The sequence below is a fragment of the Oryza sativa genome, chromosome 3 (assembly GCF_034140825.1).
Source record: "Oryza sativa Japonica Group chromosome 3, ASM3414082v1".
Classification (NCBI taxonomy): Eukaryota; Viridiplantae; Streptophyta; class Magnoliopsida; order Poales; family Poaceae; genus Oryza; species Oryza sativa.
In genome coordinates, this window is record NC_089037.1 from 30,504,877 (window position 1) to 30,515,675 (window position 10,799).

At 40.4% G+C, this 10,799-nt stretch overlaps 2 protein-coding genes across 2 annotated transcripts; one reads left to right on the forward strand and one right to left on the reverse strand.

Annotated features, from left to right (window-relative positions):
• The first annotated feature begins 502 nt into the window (after positions 1–502).
• On the forward strand, positions 503–3,028 carry LOC4333974 (uncharacterized). Its single transcript, NM_001418625.1, has 5 exons — positions 503–794; positions 898–1,000; positions 1,162–1,250; positions 2,147–2,258; positions 2,504–3,028. The coding sequence occupies exons 1-5, from the start codon at positions 651–653 to the stop codon at positions 2,692–2,694; spliced, it is 639 nt and encodes a 212-aa protein (NP_001405554.1). The 5' UTR covers positions 503–650; the 3' UTR covers positions 2,695–3,028.
• A 26-nt stretch (positions 3,029–3,054) lies between these two features.
• LOC4333975 (homeobox protein knotted-1-like 7) lies at positions 3,055–9,043 on the reverse strand. Its single transcript, NM_001418626.1, has 4 exons — positions 8,299–9,043; positions 7,869–8,000; positions 7,514–7,652; positions 3,055–3,751 (listed from the first exon to the last, which is right to left on the reverse strand). Exons 1-4 carry the CDS (start codon positions 8,581–8,583, stop codon positions 3,210–3,212), a joined length of 1,098 nt encoding a protein of 365 aa, NP_001405555.1. The 5' UTR covers positions 8,584–9,043; the 3' UTR covers positions 3,055–3,209.
• Between the last annotated feature and the right edge of the window lie 1,756 nt (positions 9,044–10,799).

Sequence of the window (10,799 nt, forward strand, 5' to 3'; positions counted from 1 at the left end):
CGAAAAAACATTTTTTCCAAGTAGAAATTTAGTGAGATTATAGATTTATTTGCGGCCTCCATCTGTTGATCATGCTTAAAAGGAGGTTTCGCGTGTAGTGCTGTGCACGCCCATCATGGTGAGTGTCTTCAAAGTGATAAAGGCTCGTTGTTTTGGTTATGCTTATTTTTATAAGTCAAAATTTAAATTTTAGAACTTAATTTTGATTTTTGTTTTTCATTGTTATTTATTTTATAACATCTGCTTTTGAGTTGTTAAGGACACACATATAAAAATTTTATATATAAATAATATTTTATTTACTAATAAAGCATATGAATTAGCGAAACAACGTGCTCCATAATCCAAAAAAAAATGGAAAAAAGAACATCAGACACCATTGCATTGGGCCAGATCTGAAGCGGTTTCTGGAGACATTTGGTTTGGGCCGTAAGGCCCAACAAAATTGAGCCCAAGAGCAAGGAACACGAGGCCCAACTTGTCAGGACCTGACCTTGTCCCTGAGGCCCGGAGAAAAGGCGGCGGCTCTGCCTCTGCAGCAGCAACCACATCTCCGGCGGCGGCGGCGACTCCGGCGATCCCCCGTCGGCTTCCTCTCTCCGTAGTCTCTCCGGCGGCGTCGGCAGGAGCTCCCCCCCTCCCCCCATCACATGGGGGCTTCCGAGTCTATCCTCTCCAGGCCGCAGCAGCAGCGGCGGCCGCCGTGGGCGGACGAGATCACGACGGTGTCCGAGGGCCGGCGCGACGCCGGGGACGGAGACCCCCTCCTCCACCGCATCAAGTCCCTCACCATCGTACGGACCTGACTACCTCGTCCTCCTCTTCTTCCCCTCCTCTCTCCGCTTCCTCTTCAGCCGCTAATCGTTCGTTTGGGTGTGGGGGTTGGGGTTTCTGAAGGCCCCGCCGCTGTTGAGCGGCCAGTCGGCGGCGAGCTCGGAGGCGGAGAGCAGCCTCACCGACATCCTCGTCCGGAAGCCATCCTCCTCCTCCGCCACCTCTGGTGAGTTAATTACTGTATTACACAGAAGAATTTGTGGCAATTGTTGGTTTTGGGTATGTTTGATTGGCCATCTGTGCTCCTAATTGTGCAGCAATAGTTATTGTATTTAGTGTGTGATATAAATTGTATAATAGCTTATCTGTTTTGGTAATTATTTGTAGGCAACTTGAATCCAAATGTGATGTTCGAGCTTTTCTCTCTGTACCGTGAATGGCAAGAAGAGAAGGCCAAGAAAATTAGTGAAACACAGGTATATCTCATTGCTTGATGCTGTTGATAGATCCTTATGCTGATTTTGGACTCACCATGATAGAGAGAATGGTAGGATCATAAGGAATGATACATGTTTTGTAGTGCCAAATAATCGGTGAAATTCCTTCTGCTGTTGCAACTTAATTTTTTGTCTTCTAAATTTTTCATCAGTAATGTCACAAGTAGAAAAGATAGTATTTCGATCAGGGTTTACCATATAGCATGTGTGCTTTACACTTCAGACCAATGCAAATCTTACCACTGATATACATTGAACCAACAATTATTTATAGCAACCCGTTAATGTTGACTTCACGGAACCCCTGGCATCATAATGAATATCTAGTGCCTCAAGTAGTTATCTAGGGTGTCCTGATGAAGTGTGATACAGAACTTAACTGACGAATTTTAAGGCAAATATCAAGGGCTGTGTTTAGTTCCCTTCAAACTTCCAACTTTTCCATCACATCAAATATTTGGACACATGCATGGAGCATTAAATGTGGACGAAAAAAAGACCAATTACACAATTTGCATGTAAATTGCGAGACGAATCTTTTGAGCCTAATTACGCCATGATTTGACAATGTAGTGCTACAGTAAACATTTGCTAATAACGGATTAATTAGGCTTAATAGATTCGTCTCGCAGTTTACAGGCGGAATCTATAATTTGTTTTATTATTAGTCTACGTTTAATACTTCAAATGTGTGTCTGTATACGTCAAAAAAATTTGGCCAAAACAACTAAACACGGCCAAGACTAAATTCAGAAAGGATGAATCAGAACATAGCTAAAGAGTTATGGTGTTATGGTGTTAGCAATGTGTAATTTGATGCTTTTTTTGGTCATGTGGCTATTGGGGAGAGATCTTATATTTAACATATGGTGCAGGAAGAGATAGAAAACAAGATAGAAACAGCAGATGCTTTGTCCATTAAGCTTCTCCAGCGGTTCAATTATTCTGTTACTTCCATGAGATCAACCTCTCACAACCTTGCTGAAGGTAACAATATCATTCTCTTAGGCTGGTAGCAAAAGGAATCAATTGGCCATGCATCACATTGTTGGATATGTCGACGCTAAATTCAGTCTCAAACGATATGCAAATTATTTTTCTAAAAAAAACGAGGGAACTCATAGCACAATTACTGAAGTGAAATTTGGTCACCATTACCTCTTTTTAATGGTTTCAGCATAGCAATGGCAGCACTGGTCATTAATTAATTTTCGCTCTACCGGACATTGCAGTCCGTCCACTGCAGGTGGAAGTTGGTGAGTTGAAGGGCAGGTTAACCGAAGTAATAAGTAACTGTGATGCATTGTGCAAGAGAATTGCCGCTGAAGGTCCAGAAAGTCTGCGATCGTCTGTTCAACCTTTCACCACTAGTAAAATGGAGCCAAGAGAGAGCGAAACACTTGATCTGAAAACACAGTCCTGAATTGCACACAATCTGTCTGATACTCTGATTGGTACGCCATCAAAGGCATCAGAAGGAACTACACTGACATTTCCTAATTCCAAAGGGTAGCTGCACCATGCCCCCTGTGTAGTGTGTACCCTCTCTGTACATCCATACTATGGCAGTATGGTTAGACGTCAGATCTTCTCAGCTCTTATTGCAACATTCGTCCATCTTTTGTAAAGCTAAACTGTTCATGTACACAGATCTGTACAACCAAATATTAACATCAGAAGTGCATGATTTAGGTTCAGTTGCTTGTCTTCACTGCATATATACAGTAACAAGAGCGTGTGTCTGTCTGATTCATTCCCGACCAGAACTTTACATATGGTACATGCTGAGATTTCATTTCTTGATTGGTCCAATGTCCAAGCTGACTTTCCCTTTGGGGAAAAACATATGAAACCATCATCAACAACCCTACTATATGTAACAGGCAAGGGCAGTTCAGATTAATTCCAGATGGCGGCAACGGGCGAATCGAGCAACGGCTATGCGCGCCACACGCCATGATCCGGCCTGGCGGTGTACACGGCCGATGCCGGAGCCGCCGCCGTCGCTCCGACGAGGCGGGCGTCGACGTCGACGTAGAACGCCGCCGCGGCATCGGTGCTCTGGTGGTGGTAGGCCTCCATGACGGCGAACTCCATCTCCTCCGTGGGCTTCCAGTGGCGCTTCCGCTGGTTGATGAAACAGTTGTTGATCTGCTTCTGCTCCAGCCCCGTCGACTCGGCGAGGGCGATCTTCTCCATCTCCGACGGGTTCGGCCACCGGTAATGGAGCTCCCACCAGGTGAGCAGCTTCTGCCTCGCCTCCTTGGGGAGCTTCCCTTTCTTCCTCTTCTTCGACAGCTCCTTCCTCAGGCCTCCCAGGTAACCGCTGTACTTCCTCAGCAGGTGCCTCTTCAGCGCTTTGTCGTCGGAGCGAGGGTCGATGATGCCGAGGTCCTCGTCTTCCGCGGCCTCCATCATCTCCATGCCGCTGCCGTCTTCGTGTTCGTCGTCGTCCGACGAATCGAGGCCGGCTTTGGATTCTGCATGCCATTGTCAAGCCAAAGGTATTAAGAATTCGCGAATAATTAAGTAGTTCTGCACCAAGAATTGTTTCTACAATGCACAATGTGATTCGTATAGCTGTAATTGTAATAATAATCTAGGAATGCTAGTTCTCATTTTCTCTGTTATATACTACTCGGTGCTATTCCCCCCCCCCCCTCCCTGCCATTTTGCTTAAACAAATGCAGGAATTACTAGGCAACAAAATATTTGGAAGTGCACGAGTCAATGAAATAAAATTGTTATAAAATCTGCGGCGTTCAATTACATTCCCGCTACTGTATATGCACACGTTCTTCAATATAAAATCTGCTCTAGGGCCCTGTTTAGTTCACACCAAACTTCCCCCAAACTCCCAACTTTACATCACATCACATCACATCTAAAACTTTACTACTCACATAAACTTCCAACTTTTTTTCCAAACTAACAACTTTTCCCAAACTTCTCCCCAATTTCAGAAACTAAACACAGCCTAACTAACTAGTCCCTATGTGCTAAAGGCACAACTGTAAGAGAACAGAGGGTTCTCAATTAGGATTACAATAAAGCACAAGTGATAACACAAACAACTACAGCTCGATTTTTATGTCCAGAAGAACGATGAACGCTAGTTTAGTTTGTACAAAATGGTTAGATCGAAAGCATGATTCTGCATATGCAACTGCTTTTACCCATGCCTATATTATTGGGAAAACAGAAGGTGAAACCTTCTAAGAAGATGCATGGAACAACATAAGGAAAAAAACAAACTGTCACATGAAACTGCATATTCCATAAAATTTTATATACAAGACGCTCTAGAAATTCTAGTGAATGTCCCTCTTTTCCTCTATATATACGCCCTTGCTAATGGAGGGCAGCTATCTCTGTCATGCATAATTTGGTATCATTTTCAATAGGTAGTAACAATAGGGAACAGGGTCATTTTGACAAATCAATTCATGCCCAAGTTTAAAATGGCATACTAGTATGTCTAGCTAAATGAGAGAGAACAGGGTACAAAAAAGTTATCGTGCGTTCTATATATAACATTGTCGTTCTTACCTCATTAAATTTGCTGCCACAAGTCCACAACACCTTTTGTTTTAGTTAGAGCGAGCATGACAGTAAGTAGACTATAAGAGTTACCACACCATATTTGTGTTTAGGACTACTAATTTGTAGCCAGCTGTAAGTAACAAGAATTGCAACAAGCTGTGGGAGAGAGAAAGGTAGGCCAATTGTTAATCTTGTGGTATATATCTGTAGTTAATTATTGTATGAATGAGCTATTAGGTTAGTTATAGATGTTGTGGCAATTTTATAGATAGTTGTTAGCTATACTATTAAACTTGCTCATAGTTGGTACCATATTTAATAGTATGGACACTAGATGAGTTTGAGCAAGGGGAATGCTTTCGTATATGTATTATTTGTATTACCAATTTCAATTATTTACACAACTAGATCATTGAAGATCATAAATATTTAACGTTTAGGGTAAGATTCGGTCAAAAAATTAAAATTCCGATAAATTAATTTTTATATTAGATTAAGTCGATACAATCTAAAAAGTTTATAATATTATGATAGTGCTTTTCAAAACAAATCTACATGTATCATTTCTTTTGTTTTAAAAAAAATCATTTGAGAAATTTTTGATGATACGAAATTTACAATTTTGACTGAACCTTGTCCTAATAAACGTTAAATATTTTTTACCGCAAAAGAGTACTTTGTGGCTAGCGAGAGAAGATCTAGAGAGATGCCCAAAAGAAGGAAGAATGCTACAGTTATTCAGTCATGTCCAAATAAAAGTGGCATTCCCTTGTATCCAAACTTCCAAAGTTCCAAACCAATCCACCCATAAGAGTTGCCCCAAAAGGCTTATCCGCTTCTCAACATATATTAAAATTCAGTAAAGCTAACTTTCAAAGGAAGAAACAGTGGACGAGACAAGTCATGAACAAGATCATAGCTCATATATAACTAGCTAGCAATTAGCTAGACAAATGCCGACACTGTTCACTAACTACGCAAACCAAGTACATCCCCCAACACATCGATTTTGTAACTCTCGTGTGTCAAGGACGTAGGTGATAGGTCGCTGTGGGTACAGGCAATCAGAACACTAGTGATCTTTAGAACTTGTAGGTGCAGACGTACAGTAGGGAAGCACATGAACCCACATATACCTCAATCACGCTACATGTTTGTGATAGAAATCGCATAATAATCCTACGGAATGCATGGGTTATGCCTAGTTAGGCTGCCCAAATTATAATACCTACAACAGTACAACTAACAGGGGTTAAAGAAGAAAAAACACCATAACGTGGAGCATAATCAAGTTCAATCTCGAGATCGAACCGTTCCATATGGATGTTGCCGGCAATATCTAATTATTTGGCCATTGTTACATACTCCCTCCGTCTCGAAATATAAGTATTTTTAGCTATAAATCTGGACAACTGTGTGTTTAGATTTATAGCTAAAAGTGACTATATTTTGGGACGGAAGTAGTATAAGAGTAGAGATATAAGAGTATGTATAATCCTACGAGTTTCTCCATACATTTACGATACAGCTTAATTTATTATTCATGCTAGTATTGAGTTAGAGACCATGAGAAAAGGAACGCCCTACATTTTTGGACAGATGGATATTACTAGCATTAAGACACAAATTAACAAGTTTATTGAGGTTTTCAATATCTTTTGTTTGACATAAACATACTACGTAAACTATATCCTCTATGTACTTAGTCTTAAGAGTACAATTACTTAGTCTTAAGAGTACAATTATTTCTCCAACAATGTAACAAATAAATTAATTCATGTAAAATTCCCGTATCACAAAGCATATATTTTGTTCCTTTCTATTGTACGGAGTAGTAATTTACACCACGTATACCTCCCTAGTGACTATTTTGCTGAATCCAAATAATAATTAAGCATAATCTCGTAGCCATGTTGTCCTCTAGCTAAGGGGCTCTTTGGTACGTCCTACTTTGAGACTGCAGCTGAGTTAAGAAGCGACGTGAATGCCAATCCACCCTCGTAGTGTAATTTTAATAGGCAAAGCGATAACTACACTCTATATTATCTAAAATCTCGAGAATGTTTGGTACAATTCTAACTCTATTGGACAAGAATCCCAAAGCAGAAATTATACCAAATAAGCCCTAAAAAAGAAAAAAGTGGAAAAAGACAAAGCAAAGATAAAACACATTCGATGTGCACTCATGATTTAAAAGTCATAGATGTATGGTTTTTCCTCCTCATGTTTAAATATTAGTACCGCACAATTACTCATGCGGGCATACATTTTAGATGGGATTTTAGTGAAATGGGTTGTTCGTTACAAGGGCGGAGATAAGCCTAGGATAGTTTGGGCTTGAGCCCTAGGCTTGCTTCCATAATCATGTTTAAATTCTTTTAATCCACTATATATTTTTATGAGAAAAAAATAATATTTCATTAGTTGAGCCCTACTCAGCTCTAGGTTTTGTTAATTTCTAGTTCTGTCATTGTTATTGTTTATTACTGGGTTCTCTTTAAGTGTGTTAGAGACACATTTGTATGACGTATATATACAGTTGCATGTCCGCATGGATTTTAGCAAGACCTGTATTATTGGTCTCGTTATTTTTGAACGTGTGTTAGGAGACACATTTTGTGTACGTAATATGCATGTGGTGGTACGTGCGAGTGTGTTTTTGGTAGGAGTGAAAAAAAAAGGGGTTAAGTTACAAATACCTGAGATTAGAGCTGTAAGGGGTGGCCCAGAATTGATGGAGTTGAGCTCTGACTCCACCGTCCTGAGGAACTCCTCGGCCTCCTGGAGCGGCCGGCTGAGCTCCTCCTTACACTCCACGAGCAGCTTGCAGTAATCCTCCTGATGCCAACACGTCACGTCATTAATTATTCGTTAATGATTAACCACACAGCAGATTAACCCAAGTAAAACGCCGCCCTTAACAAGATCTCTAATCATCTATTCCATCTTATAGTACTGTAGTTACTAAATTACACAGTGCATCATGTCATGTCTAGTTGATGTAATCATGTACACTACAGTTACTAATTTGAGCTCTTTCATAATGCTGCAGACCATGAACTGGTCGAGCTCCGGGTCCTCCGGCGCCGGCGGCATGCGGCTCGCCGCCGCGGCCGCCCGCTGCCGCGCCTCCCGCACCCGCGCCGCCGCCGCGATCTCCTCGGCCGCCTCCGCCGGGCAGCCAACCTACAGGCATATCACAAGTTAATTAGAAACATGCATGCGAATTGCAAGTTTGCAACATGGGCAAATACATCCATCGATCTCTATGATCTACAACAATGTGCATTTAGCGGTTAGCTTCTCGAACCGTTATAACGGGTTAAATGGAGCTATAGCGGCTAAATTATACATGATGAGAGCAAATAGTTAGAACCATTCTCTAACCGTTATAATGGGAGATAGCGGCAGTTTAGCGGGAGATTTAAAACCCCGATCTACACACACAAATCAAGAACATGCGCGGCGCATGTGTTCATCGTGCCTTGTGGCAGTCGAGGAAGGCGGCGAGGAGGCGGTGGTAGCGAGGGTGGGAGACGATCCTGGCCTTGACAGGGTCGTCAAGAACTCCGGCGGCGCGGCCGCCGCCGTCGCCGCCGTCCCGCGTCGCCGGTGCAACAGCCTGACGAGCTCCGCCTGCAGCGGCGGCGGAGGCGGCGGTGGACGAGCTAGGAACGGTGTAGACTTGCACGGAGACCTTGGGAAACGGCAGCAACGGAGGAGGAGGAGGCAGCCGGCCTTCACCCCGGTGGCCTTCAAGCTCCTCCATTAGCGTATGTGCTTGATGAGGGTTTCTTGGTACACGACACCGACCAGCTCAGCAAGGAAGAAGAGAAGGCTAATTATCAGTTTATCACAGCTATTGGGAGTACTTAGCTAGGGCTAATCCTGCTGATTTCTTTTGGTTAGAATGACGATTTGTGGGGGTTTGTAAAGCTAGGCGAAGTGGGGGGGAATAATTAAAGGAGGAGGGAAACAGTGGAGAGGAAAAGAAATGGGGGGAAATATCGGATGAGTGGCTGCACAGAGATGAGATTGCGTTTTGCATAGAGAGGGTGTGTAGACTGTAGTAGAGGCTACTGCTAGAAGGAAAGAGGGGTAGGGTAGGGGAGAGCTAGTAGGAAAAGAGAGGTCGGGTGGCCGTCACGTCCATTGTCAAATCAGATAAAAGCAGCCGGCCGCAGCTGGTGTAATGGCTGGTGTAATAATTTTGAATGGCTTGTTTTTATTAATGGTGACTGAAACTGAAGTACTACTAGTACTAATAGCAGTGAACCGTGATGGAGTATGCGTTCTTTCAGTAGCAGTAGTAATTATTTTGTGGGTAAAATTTCAAAAAGAACTAGTACATATTCCTATACTTTGATCTGTTTATCATAAATAAAACTACAAATTTAAGATGATGTATTACATATTTAACACTAAATTTCTCAGAGAACTACATATTTAATATGGATTATTACAAAACTACAGATTTTGTAACAAAGTTATTACTCCCTCCGTCTCAAAATATAACAACTTTTAACCCCTCATGATTTATCCCAAAATATAACAACTTCTCCACCAACATTCTCTTCCCAACTAATCACAACCCTCCATCTTTTACTTTTCCCACATATCTGCACTACTCATCCAATCACAACTCTCTACCATTCACTTCTATCTACTTTCTTAATAACCGTGTTTAACTCTAAAATTTCTTATATTCTGGCCGTGTTTAGTTTTCCCCCTATTCCCAACTTTCCATCACATCATATCACATCAAAAACTTTCCTACATACGTAAACTTTCAACTTTTTTTTTAAACTCCCAACTTTTTTCATGAACTAAACACACCCTCTGGGACGGAGGGAGTACAAACTATATGTTTAGTGTCTACTTAATCATAATATTTACGCACTTATAACTCGAACATAACACTAGTACTAAGGATTTCTACTCCAAAATATATAGTTTTGTGATAACTTTATTACTAAATTTATAGTTTTGTAATATTTTTTTTAAAAAAATTAGTGTTAAATATGTAGTTTTGCAATAATTTAGCTAAAGTATGAAATTTACTTTTATTTTTGAGAAATCTAGTTTAGATGCATACTATGCATGTACCTCGCGCACACTTATTCTTATAAGTGCACAGACGCATAAGTATCTTGCTATAGATAGATTTGTTATCTATTATTTTTATTAATTAGCCGTAAATATAAACGCTCGTACTAATAAGTCTATAACTTTAATCCAGATAAACAGGTTGAACCACAAAAATCCAATAAATTGAGCTACATCGTTGTTTTTATCCGTATTAATTGTGGACACATTATATTTCTTGTTTTATTGTATCATTGCTTTAATAAAAAAAAGAGTAAATTGTATTAGCGGTACATAAACATGTCAAATGGGTGCAATTTAGTGTGTAAACTTGTAAAATGCTCGTTTTGATGCATGAACTTGTCCAATACATGCAAACTAGGGTTAAAATGGCACAACAAGATCAATTTTTCTATGTTGAACATTATGGAGTATAAATTAGTAGATGATGTGCGTATACATAGTAGAAAGGTTATATTTGTAAACTTAGTTTCCACTTTATCGTTCTTTGATTCTATCTCTTACATCATTACTCGGTTTTTTATTTTTTTATGTAATTATTATGCCTTATTATATGTTTATCTTTTTAGACACATGTTTACATAGAGTTTAAAATAAAAACAAAATCAACAAGATTAACCTTTCTATGTGATTTTGACTTTGTTCACACGCAACAAACAAGTTCGTGTACTAAAATGAGTGTTTTACAATTTTATGTACTAGATTGCACCTAACTAACAAGTCCGTGTACCTCCGATGCAATTTACTATAAAAAACAGCCAAAGTACAATTGTAGAGTATTTTATAACAAATCTACTAGAATCGGTTTCACATTTTAAATTCCAGTATGTTTCCATACAGTATAGCCAGTCACAATATTTTATTATTCAAAAGTACTTA

What these genes read in the sequence shown, in the direction of transcription:
- LOC4333975 (NM_001418626.1), bottom strand. Translation starts at nt 8,583, where the DNA reads ATGGAGGAGCTTGAAGGCCACCGGGGTGAAGGCCGGCTGCCTCCTCCT. An exon ending in CCTTCCTCGACTGCCACAAG is followed by an intron (nt 8,001 to 8,298) that starts GCACGATGAACA and finishes ATATGCCTGTAG; the next exon opens with GTTGGCTGCCCGGCGGAGGC. An exon ending in CGGAGCTCGACCAGTTCATG is followed by an intron (nt 7,653 to 7,868) that starts GTCTGCAGCATT and finishes TGTTGGCATCAG; the next exon opens with GAGGATTACTGCAAGCTGCT.
- LOC4333974 (NM_001418625.1), top strand. Translation starts at nt 651, where the DNA reads ATGGGGGCTTCCGAGTCTATCCTCTCCAGGCCGCAGCAGCAGCGGCGG. An exon ending in GCATCAAGTCCCTCACCATC is followed by an intron (nt 795 to 897) that starts GTACGGACCTGA and finishes GGGTTTCTGAAG; the next exon opens with GCCCCGCCGCTGTTGAGCGG. An exon ending in CTCCTCCTCCGCCACCTCTG is followed by an intron (nt 1,001 to 1,161) that starts GTGAGTTAATTA and finishes AATTATTTGTAG; the next exon opens with GCAACTTGAATCCAAATGTG.